Below are 21,321 nucleotides of genomic sequence, written 5' to 3' on the forward strand. Positions count from 1 at the left end.
AAAACAGGACAATCAGCAGAGAATGAACATAGAAAAGGTGTTGGAGGTGGGAGGAGGGTAAAGGCGGGAAAGAGTTGTCTAGGAGAGCAGGAGTATGAATAAACTTGCAAAGTACAGCGTGACTGTCTGTACTTTACCTGGCATGATGTTTGTCCTTAGTCTTCTCGAGACTACAACCTGGTAGAAAGAAATACTGAGAATAAGCACAAGCACGTACCTGGTGAAATCATGACAGTAGGTGCAGCTGACTGCCCCACATCCTGCAGAGATTCTAAATGGGAATCCTCACTTATTCCTTTTTGTGTTTGTGCAATTTCCATGTCTTTAATTGGAACTGGTGTTGCCTCTGTTTCTGAGAGTGGTGGAACATCTTTGGCTGGAGTCACATTGTTGGCCGGGGTCAGAACCCCATCCTTAGCCAGGGGTGCTTCTGTTTTGAGGGCTGGGACCTGATCCTCAGTCAGGGCCACCTCCATTTCTGGAGGCAGACATACGTTCTTGATGAGAACTACTTCTGTTTCTGGAGGTGGAGTCACATCCTTGCCCAGAGCCATTTCTGTTTCTGATAGTGGAGACATGTCCTTCAACAAGCCCACTTCTTTTACTGTGGACGGAGCCACATCCTTGCCCAGGGCTATTTCTGTTTCTGGGAGTTGAGCCATGTCCTTGACTGGGGCCACCTCTGCTTCTAAAGGCAGTGCTTTATCCTTGGTCAAGATCACGTTGGTTTCCGGGGGCAGTGTCATGTCCCTGGCCAGGGCTACCTCTGTTTCTGAGGACAAAGCCACCTTCTCAGCAGAGGATATTTCTGTGGATGATATAATGTCGTTAGCCTGTGCCACCTCTATTTCTGAGAGTAATACCAAATCCTTGGCTGGGACTATCTTGTTTTCTTTGGGTGGTCCCATGTCCTTGGAAGGAGCCAAGTCCATTTTTATAGGAGATGCCCTCTCTGTTTCTTTCTTGTTTTCTTTGGGTGGTCCCATGTCCTTGGAAGGGGCCAAGTCCATTTTTATAGGAGATGCCCTCTCTGTTTCTTTCAACAGTGTCACATCCTTGGCTGGGGCTACCTCTGTTTCTGTGGGCAGTACCACATTCTTGGCTGAAGATACATCTGTTTCTGTGGGCCATCTGACATCCTTAACCAGGGCCACTTCTTTTTCTGTGGGTAGTTCCATGTCCTTGACTAGGGCCATATCTGATTCCAGGGATGGCTGCATGTCCTTGGCCAGTGTCACATCTAATTTGGTGGGTGATTCCATATCTTTAGCCAATGCCACCTCGGTTTTTGTAGCTAGTGCCATGTCCTTGGCGAGGGCCATCTCTGTTTCTTTAGATGGTGCCATGTCAGTAGTCTTCAGTCCCATCATTATTTCCAATGCTTGTGCTGGTGGCCTCTCTTCTGATGCCATTTCTATCTCCTTGGCTAGCTCTAAGGGAACTAAATTGGAAATTTAGGACACATCATTGTCTACTCATACCTTTGCATTAAAAATGCTTACTTTCTTCAGGCATAAGAGTATTTGGCTTTTGTGACCATAAGACTGTACACATAACTAAGAATTAATGTTAGGCCGGGCACAGTGGCTCACGCCTGTAATCCCAGAACTTTGGGAGGCCGAGGCGGATGGATCATCTGAGGTCAGGAGTTCGAGACCAGCCTGACAAACATGGTGAAACCCTGTCTCTACTAAAAATACAGAAATTAGCCATGCGGTGGCAGGCGCCTGTAATCCCAGCTACTTGGGAGGCTGAGGCAGGAGAATTGCTAGAACCCAGGAGGCGGAGTTTGCAATGAACCGAGATCACGGCATTGCACTCCAGCCTGGGGGACAGGGCAAGAGTCCGTCTCAAAAAAAAAAGAAGAAGAAGAAGAAGAAGCTAATGTCAAGTAACATATTCTGCCTACTCTTTGACAGTCTCAACACTTGGAAGAATAAGATGTAAAATACTGGGAGGACAAGTAGTGGAGGAGAAATGGCAAAGAAGAGAGAAAACATAGGCTTCAAAAATAACACGGGCACAGAATTAGTATTAGAAAGATAATCTGTGGGACAGCAGGTCAGTCATGCTTCCTATCAAGAAAAACCCCAGAGTTCTAAATCTGTATTGAATTTTTGTTTTTGTTTTTTGAGACAGGGTCTCACGCTGTTGCCCAAGCTGGAGTGCAGTAGCATGATCTCGGCTCCCGGGTTCAAGCGATTCTCCTGTCTCAGCCTCCCTAGTAGCTGGGATTATAGGTACATGCCACCACACTGAGCTTATTTATTTATTTAGCTCTTTCACCCAGGCTGGAGTGCAGTGGCGCAATCTCGGCTGACAGCAACCTCTGCCTTCCGGTTTCAAGTGATTCTCCTGCCTCAGCCTCCCTAGTAGCTGGGATTACAGGCACCCGCCACCATGCCCGGCTAATTTTTTGTATTTTTGGTAGAGACGGGGTTTCACCATGTTGGCCAGGCTGGTCTCGAACTCCTGACCTCAGGTGATCTGCCCGCCTTGGCCTCCCAAAGTGTTGGGATTACAGGTGTGAGCCACCGTGCCTGGACCAATTTTTGTATTTTTTGTAGAAATGGGGTTTCACCATGTTGGCTGGGCTGGTCTGGAACTCCTGGCCTCAAGTGATCTGCCTGCCTCAGCTTCCCAAAGTGCTGGGATTATAAGTGTGAGCCACCACACCAGGCCGTAAATCTGTACTGAATTTAAAAAAAAATTCTGATACCTAATACAACGAAAATGTGATGAAAAAAAAATATATATGTTAAAAAATTTAAAAAAGTATTTATGTGCCCGTTAACCCTAAGTGTTATAGTTCAACAATTTAATTCCTCCAGTGGTGATATCACTAATATAAGCAAAACATTTGTGATTGTTCTGAAATTTTTATACCTGCTGTAAGCTGCTAAAAAATACACCTGATGATTTATATTGATTACCAATACTGCAACCATTAACTGATAAAGGGAGTCTCTAATAGTTTACCTGCCGTTGGCTGAGGAGGTTCTGCAACAGCCTCTGGGGAAACAAAGGACTCTGAGTGTGGAGAGTTTAAGGCTTCCACAGACCACCCCTGAGGTACAACAGCTGTGTTGCAGGGAGACATACCTAATATTGAAACACAAACAAATACATTTTGAAACTTAGTAAACATTGGAAACAAAAGGTATTTGATATATTTTTGTTTTGTTTTGTTTTGTTTGTTTGTTTTTTTGAGACGGAGTTTCGCTCTGTTGCCCACGCAGACAGAGTGCAGTGGTGTGATCTCGGCTCACTGCAAGCTCCGCTTCCCGGGTTCACGCCATTCTCCTGCCTCAGCCTCCCGAGTAGCTGGGACTACAGGCGCCTGCCACAGCGCCCGGCTAATTTTTTGTATTTTTAGTAGAGGCGGGGTTTCACCGTGTTAGGCCGGATAGTCTCGATCTCCTGACCTCTTGATCCACCCGCCTCGGCCTCCCAAAGTGCTGGGATTACAGGCGGGAACCACCGTGCCCGGCCTAAGAGGTATTTGATATTTAAAATCAGCTGCATATATTGCCAGGAAGACACAGACTAATAAAAAACAATGCAAAAAAAGTTTTTTTTCTTTTTTTGAGACAGAGTCTCCCACTGTCACCTGGGCTGGAGTGCAATGGCACGATCTCGGCTCGCTGCAATCTCTGCCACCAGGGTTCACACCATTCTCCTGCCTCAGCCTCTCAAGTAGCTGGGACTACAAGCACACACCACCACACCTGGCTAATTTTTTTGTATTTTTAATAGAGATGGGGTGTCACTATGTTGGCCAGATTGGTCTCGAACTCCTGACCTCATGATCCACCTGCCTTGGCCTCCCAACGTGCTGGGATTACAGGTGTGAGACACCGTGCCCGGCCGACAACGCAAACAAGTTTTAAAGGAAACACTGCTGACATTCTTCAGGTTTTAGCTAGTTGTTAGTAGGTGGTATAGTATATCCCAGTAGTGCCATTAATCAACATTCACTGGCTACCTTCTATATAATATATAAAGGGTAATATAAAGATTCAAAATATTAATGATTGAACTCTAGTTCCAACACCACAACCAACATAATATACTATAGTAAAAAACTGCGAGTCTTAATTTCTTCATCTGCAAAATGAGATTAACACCTCCCTTTCCAACATTAGAAGACAATTTTATTAAAATACTTTGTAGCAGTTTTGTTGTTGTTGTTGTTGTTGTTTTTGAGATGGAGTCTCACTCTGTTGCCCAGGCTGGAGTACAATGGTGTGATCTCAGCTCACTACAACCTCCACCTCCCAGGTTCAAGTGATTCTCCTGCCTCAGCCTCCTGAGTAGCTGGGAGTACAGGCATGCGCCACCATGCCCAGCTAATTTTCTTATTTTTATTATATTTATTTATTAATTTTTGAGATGGAGTCTTGCTCGTTGCCCAGGCTGGAGTGCAATGGCACAATCTCAGCTCAATGCAACCTCCACCTCCTAGGTTCAAGTGATTCTTCTGACTCAGCCTCCTGAGTAGCTGGGATTATAGGTGTCTGCCACCACTCCCAGCTAATTTTTGTATTTTTAGTAGAGACAGTGTTTCACCATGTTGGCCAGGCTGGTCTCGAACTCCTGACCTCAGGTGATCTGCCCACCTCCGTCTCCCAAAGTGCTGGGATTACAGGCATGAGCCACCACACTCGGCCTAATTTTTCTATTTTTAGCAGAGATGGGGTTTCATCATGTTGGCCAGGCTGGTCTCAAACTCCTGACCTCAGGTGATCTGCCCGCCTCTGCCTCCCAAAGTGCTGGGATTACAGGCATGAGCCATTAGGCCCAGCCTAATTTTTGTATTTTTAGTAGAGACGGGATTTCACCATTTTGGCCAGGCTGGTCTCGAACTCCTGGTCTCAAGTGATCCATCCGCCTTGGCCTCCCAAAGTGCTGGGATTACAGGCGTGTGCCACTGCACCCAGATGGTTTTTTTTTTTTTTTTTTTTTTTTTTTTTTTTTTTTTAAGACAGGGTCTCAACTCTGTTGTCCAGGCTGGAGTACAGTGGCATGATCATGGCTCAATGCAGCCTCGACCTTCTGGGCTCAAACAATCCTTCCACCTCAGCCTCTTGAGTAGCTGAGACTACAGGCATGTGCCACCATGCCTGGCTGAATTTTAAAATTTTTTGTAGGACAGGATCTCCCTATGTTGCCCAGATTGGTTTCAAATTGCTGGGCTCAAGCAATCCTGTCACCTCAGCTTCCCAAAGTGCTAGGGTTACAGGCATGAGCCACTGTGTCTGGCTGTAAATGAAGAAGTAGACAAATGTGGCTGGGTGCAAAGGCTCACGCCTGTAATCTCAGCACTTTGGGAGGCTGAAGCGGGTGGATCACTTGAGCCCAGGAGTTCAAGACCAGCCTGGGCAACGTGGCAAAACCCCATCTCTACAAAAAATTAGCCAGGCATAGTGGTACACACCTGTAATCCCAGCTGCTCAGGAGATTGAGGTGGGAGGATCACCTGACCAGGAGGCCAAGGCTGCAGTGGGCCGTGATCGCATCACTGCACTCCAACCTGGGTGACAGAGTGAGACCCTGTCTCAAAAAAAAAGGGGAGATGACAGCCCAACTGTGAATCTGTGAATTGTCTCCTTTGATTAATCCAAAGAGAGCCTTGTCACACCCACAGCCCCTAAATCTGACTTTTCTTAGTGGTTAACTTCAAAGGTTATGTGTGAAAGGCCATGTTGATTGTTTGGCATTAAACAACTAAAGGACACCAGAATATGCCACCCCAAAATATGCTACTTTGGCATAAGGACTTTTTTAAGCTGAAGGCTATTATTAGCCTGGAGATGGCACCATAGGAATCTACATAGCAACCTTTACTAACTAGCTTTTACCTACCATTTACCTGTCTCCCACAATTTGCGGCCCCTAGAGACTCAAAAGTCTTTTCCTTCATCTCACCTCTCAAAAAAAAAAATTTATCATTCTTTATTGAAGAAGCTATATAAGGTGGAATTCTAAAGCCACCTCTTGTGGAGTTACTCATTCCCTAGGTACCTCTCATGTACATATTAAATTCACATTTTAAACTTTGGTCTCTTTTTTCTTGTTAATCTTTTGTCACAGAGCCCTAGTCAGTGAACCAAAGATGAGTAAAGAAAAAATTTTTTTCCTTCCCTACAGAATAAATCCATTTGAAGAAGCCATACCGTAACTGTCTTTCAAGGGATCATTTTGTCCTGCAAATATTGAAGTATCAGCTGTCGCACTGGAGGGAAAGACCAAATCTGCCAGGTCATCATCATGGTACATCTTAAAGGGATCTGGAATATAGAAGAAATCCAAAACTCGTTCCTGGTGAATGCAACTAGAAAGATTAATATTTCTTTCTTTCTTTTTTTTTTTTTTTTGAGGTCGAGTCTTGCTCTGTTGCCAAGGCTGGAGTGCAGTGGTGCCATCTTGGTTCACTGCAACCTCCACCTCCCAGGTTCAAGCAATTCTCCTGTCTCAGCCTCTTAAGTAGCTGGGATTACAGGTGCCCGCCACCATGCCTGGCTAATTTTTGTATTTTTTTGTAGAGACAAGGTTTCTCCACGTTGGCCAGGCTAGTCTCAAACTCCTGATCTCAAGTGATCTGCCCACCTCGGCCTCCCAAAGTGTTAGGATTACAGGCGTGAGCCACCATGCCCGGCCAATATTTCTTATTATCCTATGATGAATATAGATGAGTTGTCAATAGTAAGTAAACCGAAATCATATGTGACTGCACATGGTAGAGAATCAATATTCACTAATTCATTTGTTATGAGTTAATAATAAATAATCCCTTCTCTAAGATTTGGTTATGTACATCAGATAGCCAACAAATGTATAAAACAAAAAGGGCAACTAATGCTCAACTGTATAACAAACACTCTAAGAGGTGAAAGTATAGAGAAAACTAAATTTTCAATATATATTTATATAACATTCATTTTAAGTTACTTTTTAAAAAGACAGAGCCATTAAGAAGCTTAAAAAAAAACCAACAAGTAATTTTTCACCTCATGTGGACATGATGAAGAAAACAGCATTTCAAAACTGTCTGAATGGGACAAGATAAACAATTGTTATCCTAACAGAAGAAATAAACTCTTGACTCAGGAGCTGGCATGAATAAAAGCACTCAAAACATCAGGTAAACTCTTTGTGCTTTTGTACATGAAAAAAAAGCAGGGCCGGGCATGGTGGTTCATGCCTGTAATCCCAGCACTTTGGGAGGCCAAGGGGGGCGGATCACGAGGTCAGGAGATTGAGACCATCCTGGCTAATAGAGTGAAACCCCGTCTCTACTAAAAATATAAAAAAATTAGTCAGGTGTGGTGGCACGTGCCTGTAGTCCCAGCTACCCGGGAGGCTGAGGCAGGAAAATCGCTTGAACCCGGGAGGCAGAGGTGGCAGTGACCCGAGACGGCGCCACTGCACTCCAGCCTGGGTGATAGAGTGAGACTGTCTCAAAAAAAAAAGAAAAAAAAAAAAGATAAAAGAAAAAAAAGCAAAGCTGTTCAGGCTAAACAAGAGTTCCACTTTCTGAAGAGGCCTTCTTGGAATTTATTTTATTATCTTAATCATCCTGAAGGCTTGTTAAAATAAAGATTGCTGGTTCCTGAGAATCTGCATTTCCAACTAGTTCCTGAGTGACACTAACACATCACTCCCTTAAGACACTTCAATTGTCAGAGACAGCCGCATAAAAGCCCAGGCCTTGAGAGAATGTTCATTTTCTTGGCTCTGAGGCAGCTATACCACCCTCTTTTTGTAAGAAATTTCAGGATTAGGGGAGACCACTGCATCGGGAAGTGTGAACAAGCAGAACGCAATATTGGGAAACTTGTTGAGGCTTCTTCTTCAGAAAACCATGGGAGCCTGGAAAAGTGGCACACACCCCAGCTACTTGAGAGGCTGAGGTGGGAGGATCTTCTTGAGCCCAGGGGTTCAAGGCTGCAGTGCACTATGATATGGCGACTGTGATTAGTCACTGCACTCCTGTCTGGGCAACACACCGAGACCGCCCATCTTTAAAAACAAAAAACACAGCCTGTTTTTTGTTTAAAAAAAAAAAAAAACCCTTATTTTCAAAAAACGGAAAAATTAGCCAGGCATGGTAGCGCATGCCTGCAGTCCCAGCTACTCGGAAGGCTGAGGTGGGAGGATCACTTGAGCCTGGGGAGGTTGAGTCTGTGGTGAGCCGTGGTTATACCACTGAGCTACAGCCTGGGTGACAAAGTGAAACCCCATCTCAAAATAAATAATAAAAACAGAACAAAATTAAGAAAAAGAAAAGTAGGGGAGATAGAATATGAGAGAGATGATAAATATTCATTCTTCCCAGTTCTATACAGTTTGGGGTAGCTCGCTGCTTGCTCTGCCTCTCACACTTCCCTTGAGGGAAAAAAGGATTCTTAAAGCATCAAACAGAGTAAATTCTGGATGGTTTGCACTTTAAGATGGGAGCTTGCTAAATTACATGTAAAAACAGATGATTCTTACAGAGTTCTGTCATTTAGTCATTCATTTTTTACTGGGTGCCTACCACATGGCAGACCCAGTATGCTCTAAAAAACCCAAAGATGTACAAGGTCAGGGATGGGAACATTTAGCCACAGGATATATTTTGGTTCAAGTCAAGGGAGATCTTTGCTTGATAAGTATTTAAGCTGAGAACTAAAGAACTGAGTGGTTATGAGGGGGAGGACAAACCTTTTCTCTCTCTATATTCCCTCTCCTCTAATCCCACAGTTTAAAATTCCATCTACAGGTTGATGACACCTGAATTTATAATTCAAGACCCCTAGACCTCTCCCCTTATTTTCAGACTTTTATGTAGCATGTTTCCAAATCTACTCATTATATAGTCTTTCCATCTCTAATGGCATTCTATCCTTCTATGTTTTTTGCAAAAAACCTTGGAGTCATCCTGGACCTCCTCTTTTTCACACACCACAGCCAACCCATCAGAAAATCCATTGCCCTTGACCTTCAAAATGTGCCCCAGAACCTATTTCTCCCCCAACTCCATGACTAGGGTTTCTCACAAGGTTGCAGTCCAGCGGTTGGCCAGGGGCTGTGGTGATCTGAAGACTTGACTGGGGCTGCAGAACCTGCCTGTTAAGATGGCTTACGTGGCCATTGAATGGAGGCCTCTGCTCCTCTCCCATGTGTGCCTCTCTATATCAGCTGGCTTTCCTCATGATGAGTGAACACAGAGTGATCAAGATGGAAGCTACGATATTTTTTTTTTTTGAGATGGAGTCTCGCTCTGTCGCCCAGGCTGGAGTGCAGTGGCGTGATCTCAGCTTACTGCAACCTCCGCCTCCCAGGTTCAAGCAATTCTCCTGCCTCAGCCTCCCGAGTAGCTGGGCCTACAGGCATCCGCCACCACACCGGGCTAATTTTTTGTATTTTTAGGAGAGACGGGGTTTCACCATGTTGGCCAGGATGGTCTCCATCTCTTGACCTCGTGATCCACCTGCCTCAGCCTCCCAAAGTGCTGTGATTACAGGCGTGAGCCACCGCGCCCGGCTGAAGCTATGATATTTTCTGTAATTTAATCTTAGAAATGACACACTATTATTTCTGCCATCTATTCTACAGTACCACATGGGAGGTGACTACACAAGGGTATCAATACCAGGAGGCAGGGATCATTGGACACCATCTTGGCAGTTGACTACCACACTCAACTTTCCGCTGAGGAAATTAAACTCCGCTGAATTTTTTTTCCTACTCAAAATTGGTCATTCCTTTGTTACCCTTGCTGGCTCCTCTTCTTCCTGATTTAAATTATTTATGTATTTATCATTTGAGCTCGGGCGGTCAAGGCTGCAGTGAGCCCAGACTGTGCCACTGCACTCCAGCCTGGGCGACAGAGGGAGATTCTGTCTCAAAAAAATAAAATAATGAACAAAATATGGTATAGCCATACAATGGAGTATTATGTGTCCATAAAGAAAGTACTGATACATGCCACAAAATGCAGGACTCCTCAAAACAGTATGCTAAGTGAAAAGAAGCAGTCACAAAGAAGCCACTTTATATGATTCCCTCTATATAAAATGTCCAATCTAAGCAAATTTATAGAGACAAAAAGCAAATTGGTAGTTGCTTAGGGTTGCAGTGGATAGGGAGATGGAGGTGATATTTAAAAGGTACAGAGTTTCTTTTTGTGGTAATAAAAGTGTTCTAAAATTGAATCTGGTTATGGTTATAACCATAAATAGATAAATAGATAGGTAAGTAGATAGAATACAATTCAGCGGAATTTTTTTGGAGACAGAGTTTCACTCGTTGCCCAAGCTGGAGTACAATGGCACAATCTTGGCTCACTGCAACCTCTGCCTCCTGGGCTCAAGTGATTCTCCTGCCTCAGCCTCCCGAGTAGCTGGAATTACAGGTGCGCACCACTATGCCTGGCTATTTTTTTATATTTTTAGTAGAGATGGGGTTTCACCATGTTGGCCAGGCTGGTCTCGAACTCCTGACCTCAGGTGATCTGCCCACCTCAGCCTCCCAAAGTGCTGGGATTACAGGCGTGAGCCACCACGCCCGGCCAATTCAGTGGAATTAAGTTACTCTATTTTATTTATTTCATTGAGACAGGGTCTGGCTCTGTCACCCAAGCTGGAGTTCAGTGGGACAGTCTCGGCTCACTGCAACCTCCGCCTCCCGGGCTCAAATGATCCTCCAACCTCAGCCTCCCAAGTAGCTGGGATTACAGGCGCCCGCCACCATGCCCGGCTGATTTTTTTATTTTTAGTTGAGACGAGGTTTCACCATGTTGGCCGGGCTGGCCTCGAACTCCTGACCTCAGGTGATCCGCCTGCCTCGGCCTCCCAAAGTGCTGGGATTACAAGTGTGAGCCACCACGCCTGACCTAAGTTACTCCATTTATCTACTCTATCTATTCTACCTATCTGTCTCTGTCTGTCTGTCTACACATCTATCAGGGACAGGGTCTTGCTGTGTTGCCCACGCTAGAGTACAGCAGCACGATCCTAGGTAACTGCAGCTTTGAAGTGGCAGACTCAAGTGATTCCCCCACCCCAGCCTCCCGAGTAGCTAGGACTACAGGCATGTGCTGCCACAACCAGCTAACTTTTAAAATTTTTTGTAGAGACAGAATCCCATTATGTTGTTCAGGCTGGTCTCAAACTCTTGGCCTCAAGTGATCATCCCACCTATGCCTCACAAAGTGCTGGGATTACAGGCACAAGTCACTGAATCTGGCCGAACTATATACTTTAAATGGGTAAACTGTATGGTACTGTGAATTATTGGCCAGGCGCAGTGGCTCACACCTGTAATCCCAGCACTTTGGGAGGCTGAGGTGGGCAGATCATCTGAGGTCAGGAGTTTGAGATCAGCCTGGCCAACAGGGTGAAACCTTGTCTCTACTAAAAATACAATTAGTTGGGTGTGGTGGGCACCTGTAATTCCAGCTATATGGGAGGCTGAGGCAGGAGAATCGCTTGAACTCAGGAGGCAGAGGTTGCAGTAAGCTGAGATCGCGCCACTGCACTCCAGCCTGGGCGACAGAGCAAGACTCTGTCTCAAAAAAAAGAAAAAAAAGAATTGTATCTCAATACAGCTTTTTCTTCACCCTCCCCCCATAATTACTTTGTATCTAGGAAAGCCAATAACTGACAAATGGTACAGAACATCACATACTAGGTTATTTGAAACAAACGATGAGCATCTTATAAGTTAGATGTCAAAAAATAAGCCATATTTAAGTGGAAACATAACTTGAGCTCTCAATCTGGCTAACAGGGAAGTACCAAAGCTATTCCTTTAAGGCTCTTTTGGAACTCATTCTTCCTACCAACTCTAGCTCTGGGCTACTACAGATAGGCCTTTTTTTTGTTGTTGTTGTTTTTTGAGATGGAGTTTCGCTCTTGTTGCCCAGGCTGGGGTGCAGTGGCGCGATCTCGGCTCACTGCAACCTCTGCCTCGCAGGTTCAAGCAATTCTCCTGCCTCAGCTTCCCGAGTAGCTGGGATTACAGACATATGCCACCACACCTGCCTAATTTTATATTTTTAGTAGAGACAGCGTTTCTCCATGTTGGTCAGGCTCGTCTCGAACTCTCGAACTCAGATGATCCGCCCACTTTGGCCTCCCAAAGTGCTGGGATTACAGGCGTAACCCACCGCACCCGGCCTATTTTTAATTTTATAGAAAGTGGGTATGAATCAGCTTTCTCTTCTGTCAAAAGAGGATACATATATTTGGCAGAGTTAGGTAAGAAATACCGATAATGTGTATATAAAGGCTCTAGCACTGTGCCTGGCACAGAACAGCACTGGTTTAACATTACCATAACAATTCCTTCTGGAAGAATTAAGGTTCTAAGGTACTATGGATCCTCTAATCTTCAGTGTATATGAATTTCAGATAATGTATTTAAAATAGGTTTTGAAGAGCAGGGAACTAGAGGGCATTAAGTGTCTCAAAGGAAAGGATAAATGAAGAAGAGAAAGGGACAAACCAATGCTAAGGTTGTACTTTGTGATCTATACTTAAGCTAAAGCATTTTCATCTGAATGGTGGTTGTAGCTTTTTCACATTTATGTCATAGCACACATTTAGTAGTCACGAGCAAGCCAACACTTACCAGTCTGGATAGGATTGACCACTTGCTCAGGTTGGAAACAAAAGTTGGTATCTTCTGGCCAGTTCTGGCTATTTGGGTATTCCTGGTAGGCCATTTTCTCTTCAAGGAATTCAGTTGGAGACCCTTAAAATAGAGACACAAAACAAAAGTTACAAGATATTACAGTTTTCTCCTCCACTACAGTGGAATTTCTACAAAGTATTACAGCTAGTACAATATAAAAAATCCTATCTAGCTAGTGTCTTACAAGAAAACTTTTTTCTTTTAATTGAAAGATAAAAGGAGCTGGGTGCAATGGTGCGTCTGTAGCCCCATTTACTTGGGAGACTGAGACAGGATTACCTGAACCCAGGAGTTTGAGGCTGTAGTGCACTATGATCGCACCTGTGAATAGCTACTGCACTCCAACCTGGGCAACATAGCAAGACTCTGTCACTAAAAAAAATTTTAGATAGAAGGAAATAAAGTAGGTCATTAAGGTTAAAAAAACACTACAGAGTGACTTCAAGGTTATGCAGGCATGAAGAGGGTAGTGACTTCTCCACATGAAAGAACAAGGATAAAACTGTCAAAAGCAACAATTTCAGGGAGCTGGAATTTAAAAAAAAAAAAAAAAAGCCAGCCTAAATAAGTGGAAAGGTATAACATGCTCAGGAATGAAAGATTCAGTACTGTTAAGATGGCAATCCTGAAAATGACCAATATATTGAAGAAAGTACAAAATAAGCTCATTCCATAATTTATATAAAAATGCAAAAAAACCTAGAAAAGCCAAAACAATTTTGAAGAAAAACAGTTGAAGGGCTTACATAACCTGATTTCAAAAGTTATTATAAATGTACCAACTCAGGCCGGGAGAAGTGGCTCACCACCTGTAATCCCAACACTTTGGGAGGCTGAGGCAGGCAGATCACTTTGAGGTCAGGAGTTCGAGACCAGCCTGACCAACATGGTGAAACGCTGTCTCTAGCAAAAATACAAAAATTAGCTGGGCATGGTGATGCATGCCTGTAATTCTGGCTACTCAGGAGGCTGAGGCACGAGAATCACTTGAACCTGGGAGTGGGAAGGCTGCAGTGAGCCAAGATTGCGCCACTGCACTGCAGCCTGGGTGACAGAGCAAGACTGTACCAACTCAGCGTGGTATTGACAACGTGGTATTGGAACAGAACAGGTTCAGAATGTGGTACTGGAACAGAACAGGTTCAGAAAAAACATACAAAGTTAGGGTCAACTGGCTATCTACAAACACAATATAATTCAACATAATTATATTCAACCCAGAAACAAATTTTTTTTCAACAAATGATACAGAAACAATTGGACATTGACCACATACCATATGCAAAAGTTAACTCCAAACAGATCAAAGACCTAACGTAGCTCACTTGCTAACTTATTATGCAAAAAAAAAAAAAAAAAAAAAGACAAGACAAAGACCTAATGTAAGAGTTAAAACTAAAAAAACTTATAAACAGGAAAAAATCTTTGTGACTTTGGATTAGGCAAAGATTTCTTAGACATGTCACCAAAAGCACTATCTGTAAGAGACAAAATATATAAATGGGACATCATGAAAATTTAAAACTTTTGCTTTTCAAAGATACTATTAAACGGCCAGGCATGGTGGCTCATGCCTGTAATCCCTGCACTTTGGAAGGCCGAGGCAGGCGGATCACCTGAAGTCAGGAATTCAAGATCAGCCTGGCCAACTGGGTGACACCCCGTCTCTACTAAAAAATACAAAAATTAGCTGGGCCTGGTGGCCTGTGCCTGCAGTCCCAGCTACTCGGGAGGCTGAGGCAGGAGAATCACCTGAGCCTGGGAGGCGAAGGTTGCAGTGAGCTGACATTGTGCCACTGTACTGCAGCCCGGGGCAACAGAGTGAGACTGCGTCTCAAAAAACAAAACCAAACAAAAAAACAAAAGACAACAACAAAGGTACTATTAAAGAAAATGAAAAGAGAAGTCAGAGACTTCGAGAAATATCTGCAAATCATAAATCTGATAAAAGATTTGTATGTAGAAGAGATTATAATCTCTTACAATACAATTATAAGATAAACAACTCAATTTAAAACTTGATGGCCGGGCGCAGTGGCTCATGCCTGTAATCCCAGCACTTTGGGAGGCCAAGGTGGGCGGATCACAAGGTCAGGAAATCGAGACCATCCTGGCTAACATAGTGAAACCCTGTCTACTAAAAATACAAAAAAAAATTAGCCGGGCATGGTGGAGGATGCCTGTAGTCCCAGCTACTCAGGAGGCTGAGGCAGGAGAATGGCGTGAACCTGGTAGGCAGAGCTTGCAGCGAGCGGAGATCACGCCACTGCACTCCGGCCTGGGTGACAGAGCGAGACTCTGTCTCAAAAAAAAAAAAAAAAAAAAAAAAAAAAAATTGGCTATTTCAATAGACATTTTACCAAAGAAAATATATAATGCGTAATATACACATGAATGAAGCTCATCAGTCCTTAGGGAAATGCAAATTAAAACTACAATGAACTCCTACTACAAAACCACTAAAATGGCTGTTATCAGGCCAGGCACAATGGTTCATGCCTGTAATCCCAGTACTTCGGGAAGCTGAAGCAAGAAGGTCACCTGAGCCCAGGAGTTTGAGACCACCCTGGGCAACATAGTGAGACCCTGTCTCTACAAAAACATACAAAAAAAAAATTAGCCAAGCATGGTGACGAGTGCCTGTAGTTTCAGCTACTCAGGATGCTAAAGCAGGAAGATTGCTTGAGCCTGGGAAGTCGAGGCTGCAGTCACCTGTGATCACACTACTGCCTTGGTGACAGAAAAAGGCCCTATTTTTTAAAAAAAGGCTGTACAAAAAGACTGACAGGAGTAATTTTGAGAATGTGTAAAATGGTAGTTTGGTGGTTTCCTTTTATTTACTTATTTTTGTTTTTCTCAAAGGTGCTCTTTTTTTGTTGTTGAGACAGGGTCTTGCTCTGTCATCCAGGCTGGAATGCAGCGGTGTGGATCATGGCTGACTGCAGCCTCAACTTCCCAAGCTCAAGCAATCCTCTCACCTCGGCCTCCCAAGCAGCTACAAATATAGGCACTTGCCACCACACCTGCCTAATTTAAACAATTTTTTTTTTTTTTTTTGTAGTGACAGGGTCTCATTATGTTGCCCAAGCTGGTCTCCAACTTCTGGGCTCAAGCAGTTCTCTGATCTCAATCTCCTCAAGTCCTAGGATTACAGGTTTGAGCCACTGTGCCTGGCTCCATCTGTATTTTTAAAGACTAGTCAAGTACAACAGTGAGAAACAGGGAAAGAGTGGAATGTGGAGTTCAATCTGTAACTGACTGTGAACAATTGAGATAACTCACTACCTTTGGACCAGCCTCTTTTTATTTTTTAAATAACAGCTTTATAGAGTATAATTCACAAAATTCACCCTTTTAAAGTCGAGTTCAAAGGTTTTTTAGCATATACACAGTTATACAACCATCACCACTATCTAACTTAAGAACATTTTCTTCACTCCAAAAAAGAAATCCCGTATCTTTTCTCCTTTCCCACTTTCCCCTACCCCTTGGTAACCACTTGTCTACTTTTTGTTCCTAAGGATTTGCCTAATCTAGATATTTCATATAAATGAAGTCACACAATATGTCATCTTTTGTGACTGACCTCTTTCATTTAGCACAATGTTTTCAAGGTTCATCCATGCTGTAGTATGGTAACTGAACTTTATTCCTTTTTATAGCCAAATAACATTCCACTGTGTAGATCCACCACACTTTGTTTATCCATTCACCAGTTGACATTTGGTTGTTTCTACTTTTTGGATATTGTGAATAATGCTGCTATGAACATTCATGTACAGGTTTTTGTGGGAACGTATTTCAATTATCTTGGATATATCCCTAGGAGTAGAACTGCTGGGTCATAAAGCAACTTTATGTTTAATATTTTGAGACACTGCCAAACTGTTTTCCAAAATGGCTGCATCATTTTACAATCCCAACAACAATACATGAGGACTCCAATTTCTTCACATCTTCACCAACATGTTGTTATCTTTTTTTATCGTAGTCACCCTAGATGTGGTAAGAAGTGGCATCTTATTGTGGTTTTAATTTGGACTGCTCTAATGACTAATGATGTTGAGCATTTTTTCATGTGTTCATCTGGCATTTGTATGTTTTCTTTGGAGACGTGCCTGCCTAAGTCCTGTATCCATTTTTAATTTCTACTTTATTTTTAGAAGTGGGGTCTCATTATGTTGCCCAGACTATTAGAGTGCAGCGGCTATTCACAGGTGCAATCATACTGCCTTGAAGCCTCAAACTCCTGGGCTCAAGTAATCCTCTTGCCTCTGCAAGAGACACCTACAGCTGAGACCACAGGTGTACACCACCATGCTTGGCTATCTTTTTTTGTTTTTATTTTTGAGACAGTCCTGCTCTGTTGCTCAGGCTGCAGTGCAGTGGCACGATCACAGCTCACTGCAACCTTAAACTCCTGGGCTCAAGAGATCTTCCTGCCTCAGCCTCAAGAGTAGCTGGGACTACAGGTGCATGCCACCACACCTGGCTAATTTCTTTTTAATTTTTGTAGAGAAGAATCTCAAAAGCATTATGCTAAGTGAGGAATCAAGATACCAAAGAATATATATTGTATGATTCCATTTATATGAAATTTCTAGAACATACAGAACTATAACAGGAAGCAGATCAATGGTCACCTGAAACTGTAGGTCAGAAAAGGGACTGGCTTTGTAAATGGGCTCAAGGGAACTTTTAGGGTAATAAAAAAATGTTCTAACGATGGATTACACTGATGGTTGCACAACTCCATAATATTACTAAGAATCATTTCGACTCCGTAAAATTTTACTAAGAATCATTTACTTCCACACTTACAACAGGTAAATTTTTGGGTATGTACATTACACCTCAATAAAGTTTTTTTCTTTCTTTTTTTTGAGACAGGGTCTCACTCTGTCACCCAAGCTGGAGTGCGGTAGTACGATCATAGCTCACTGCAGCCTCAACCTCCCTGACTCAAGCGATCCTCTCACCTCAGCCTGCCAAGTAGCTGGGACTACTGGCATATGCCACCCTGCCCAGCTTTTTTTTTTTTTTTTTGAGACAGAGTCTTGCTCTGTCACCCAGGCTGGAGTGCAGTGGCGCGATCTGGGCTCACTGCAAGATCCGCCTCCCAGATTCACGCCATTCTCCTGCCTCAGCCTCCCAAGCAGCTGGGACTACAGGCGCCTGCCACCATGCCTGGCTAATTTTTTGTATTTTTAGTAGAGACAGGGTTTTACCATGTTGGCCAGGCTGGTCTCAAACTCCTCAACCCAAGTGATCTGCCTGCCTCAGCCTCCCAAAGTGCTGGGATGACAGGCATGTGTCACTGCACCTGGCCCCAAAAGCCAACTTTAAATGGCATTTCAACACAAGTAGGTTCCCCAGAGCTGAATGTGGTGAAATTGGGTTAATTATGTAGTTTAATTTTCTGTACTCTATGTATGTATTCATCACCATTTCAGCAGATATGTAAGGCCAATTTTACATAGGTCACACATACTTGTTTTTAAACACTGCTGGAGAAGAAATCTCAAGGCTGACTGAAGCAACAGACTCAGGCACTGGGTAAAGAGAGGGACAGGACAGCAAGAGCTAATCTACTGGTGGTGACCAGGCAGCACTGAATCAACAGCACCACAACATACTAAATAATTTTTTTAAAAAAGTGATTAGGGTTTTGAACCCTACTTTTCCCCAGTCAAATTTCTACCCTTTCAATACCTTTTAGTATCTGCTGTATACTGATGGCATAGTTTTGAGACAGCGTCTCCTTTTGTCTCCCAGGCTGGAATCCAGTGACTTGATCTCAGCTCACCCTAAACTCCGTCTCCCAGGCTCAAATTATCCTCCCACATCAGCTTCTTGAGTACTGGGACTACAAGCACGTGCCACCACACTCGGCTAATTATTGTATTTTTGGTAGAGACAGGATTTCACCATGTTACCTAGGCTGGTCTTGAACTTCTGGGCTCAAGGAGTCCACCCATCTTGGCCTCCCAAAGTGCTGGGATTACAGGCCGCCGTGCCTGGACCAGTCTGCTTTCTTATAAACAATATTAGTGCGGCTCATAATTTACATATGACTAACAAACGAATCAGTGACTCCTTCTATTTCACACACTCAGCTCTTTCCTTGTTTTTTTTGTTTTTTTCCCCCAGTGGTAACCTCAGAACTTTAAAGTGAAAGGAACCTAGAGGATCACCTAATCCAAACCTCTGAAGTTTAAACCATGCCACATTTGTCCAGATAATTCATTTACCAATTTAAGCACATACTGTCAATCGCTACTTCAGGCATTAGTGATTCAGCAGTAAACCAAATGTTGAAATGTCCTGCTCTCATGGAACTTAGATCACCACCATCACCACCCTATGCTTAGGCACTACGAAAACACAGAAGCAAGTATTAGCCTAGTTGAGAGTTTAAGACATGCCCAATGATGCAAACCTCTGCAAGCTTTAGTTTTCATAACTAATACCTACTTCATAAGGCTAAGATATGTGAAGTGCTTAGAAAATTATGAGAAACATGCTAAATTATTGCTAATCCTACAATAACCATTATGGTTTATGTAGGATAAGTGTCTACAATGCAGTAAGTGCTACTTATAGGAGTTTAAAGAACAGTCACATAACACAGTCGTGGGATGATCTAGGATCTTCCTGTAGGAGACTAGAACTTAATTGAATCTAGGAAGATAGAAGGATGTAATTAAATGAAGCTGGGAAACAGAGAAAGAGACAAAGTGGGGAAGACACACAGCAAGCAAAATAGAAGTTAGGGCCATGGGCAAGAATGGGAAAACCAAGAGCATATCACTTTGGATGAAACACATTTATGAAGGACAGCAGTTCTTCATAAACGGCAGCTAGAGTTTCAAAGGCCAAATAGAAACTTAAGATTTGTCTGCCTGAATGCCTTCTAAAGGGAAACCCACCCCTAGGAACCATCCCATTCCTCTATTTGGTCCTGGTGTTTTGCTTTCCCCACCGAAGAGGTAGACTTGTGATTCAAGCAGGCCCAAAGCCCTTTTGGAGAAACCTGATATACAGACATTTTAAGATATTGAACCATAATAATATACCTGAGCTGGCCGGGCATGGTGGCTCACACCTGTAATCCCAGCACTTTGAGAGGCTGAGACGGGTGGATCACCTAAGGTCAGGAGTTCGAGACCAGCCTGATCAATATGGTGAAACCCCATCTCTACTAAAAATACAAAAATTAGCCGGGGGTATGGTGACGTATGTCTGTAGTCCCAGCTACTCAGGAGGCTGAGACAGGAGAATTGCTTGAACCCGGGAGGCAGAGGCTGCAGTGAGCCGAGATCACACAACTGCACTCCAGCTGCAGTGACATAGCGAGACTTAGTCTCAAAAAAAAAAAAAAAAAAAAAAACTAGGAATACACCTCAAAAAAACTAAGAATTTTATATAAGAATATAAAATTAAGAATATAGCTGCCAGTGGCCATCTTTCTCAACCCTGAAAGACACTGCCTAAGAATGAAGCCAAAGAAGGTGTAGGGAGGAAAGAAGGGGAGAAAGAGGAGGGTGGGAGAGAGACAAAGAAGGAGAAGAAGGAGAGAAAGAGGCCAGGCATGGTGGCTCACACCTGTAATCCTAGCACTTTGAGAGGCCGAGGTGGTGGATCACTTGAGGCCAGAAGTTTGGCACCAGCCCGACCAACATGGTGAAAACCCGTCTCTACTAAGAAAACAAAAAATTAGCCGGTTGTGGTGGTAGGCACCTGTAATCCCAGCTACTCGGGAGGCTGAGGCAGAATTGCTTGAACCTGGGAGGCAGAGGTTGCAGTGACCCGAGATCACATCACTGTACTCTAGCCTGGGCAACAGAGCAAAACTCTGTCTTAAAAAAAAAGAAAAGAAAAAAGGGGGAGGAGAAAGGAGAGACTTATGGATCAGGTATTATTCTAAAACCCTTATATGTTAAAAAAAAATCTAGCTACAAGCACGCAACAAAATATACAAATACACAATGCCTAGTTCTTACAATGGCACGCGTAACATTGAGGAAATCTCTAAAAACAAAGCTTCTTCACAGGACAGAAAAGCAATCTAAACCAAAAAGAAATATGCTAAAGAAGGAAAACAGAACTAGAAAACAGAATCAGGAGCCCAGGCACGGTGGCTGGTGCCTGTAATCCCAACACTTTGGGAAGCCAAGGTAGGCAGATCACCTGAGGTCAAGAGTTCAAGACCAGCCTGGCCAACATGGAGAAACCCCGTCTCGACTAAAAATATAAAATTAGCCAGGCATGGTAGCGGGCTCCTGTAATCCCAGCTACTCGGGAGGCTAAGGCAAGAGAACTGCTTGAACCCGGGAGGTGGAGGTTGCAGTGAGCCAAGATCGCGCCACTGCACTCCGGCTTGGGTGACAAGAGCGAAACTCTGTCTCAAAAAAACAAAGAAAAGAAAAGAAAGAAAACAGAATCAGGAGATCCTGGTTCTAATCTTGACTCTGCCACTTAACTTTGGGTGTGACCTTAAGACTGTTAGAGCTACACTACTCATCCAGAATTAAAAAAAAAAAATTGTGCTACATAATTTCTGAAGCCCATTTTAATTTTAAAATTAATTCTGAGACTTTTGACTTATCCATTCATCTTTATAATTCTCAAAAATCTGGT

At 43.4% G+C, this 21,321-nt stretch overlaps 1 protein-coding gene across 49 annotated transcripts in view; it reads right to left on the reverse strand.

The window, feature by feature from the left end:
- MAP4 (microtubule associated protein 4) overlaps positions 1 to 21,321 on the reverse strand; it is a 233,577-nt gene that overhangs the window by 64,114 nt on the left and 148,142 nt on the right. For 30 of the 49 annotated variants that reach the window (XM_055382294.2, XM_055382293.2, XM_055382282.2 and 27 more), the window contains 4 exons: positions 12,619 to 12,741; positions 6,177 to 6,290; positions 2,980 to 3,102; positions 218 to 1,441 (listed from right to left, as the gene is read on the reverse strand). In XM_055382294.2, coding sequence (XP_055238269.1) covers positions 218 to 1,441; positions 2,980 to 3,102; positions 6,177 to 6,290; positions 12,619 to 12,741 — 1,584 coding nt within the window. The remainder of the gene's footprint in view (positions 1 to 217; positions 1,442 to 2,979; positions 3,103 to 6,176; positions 6,291 to 12,618; positions 12,742 to 21,321) is intronic. The other 19 variants (XM_055382296.2, XM_055382295.2, XM_055382292.2 and 16 more) reach the window with 2 other exon arrangements.

Source organism: Gorilla gorilla, chromosome 2 (assembly GCF_029281585.2).
Source record: "Gorilla gorilla gorilla isolate KB3781 chromosome 2, NHGRI_mGorGor1-v2.1_pri, whole genome shotgun sequence".
Classification (NCBI taxonomy): Eukaryota; Metazoa; Chordata; class Mammalia; order Primates; family Hominidae; genus Gorilla; species Gorilla gorilla.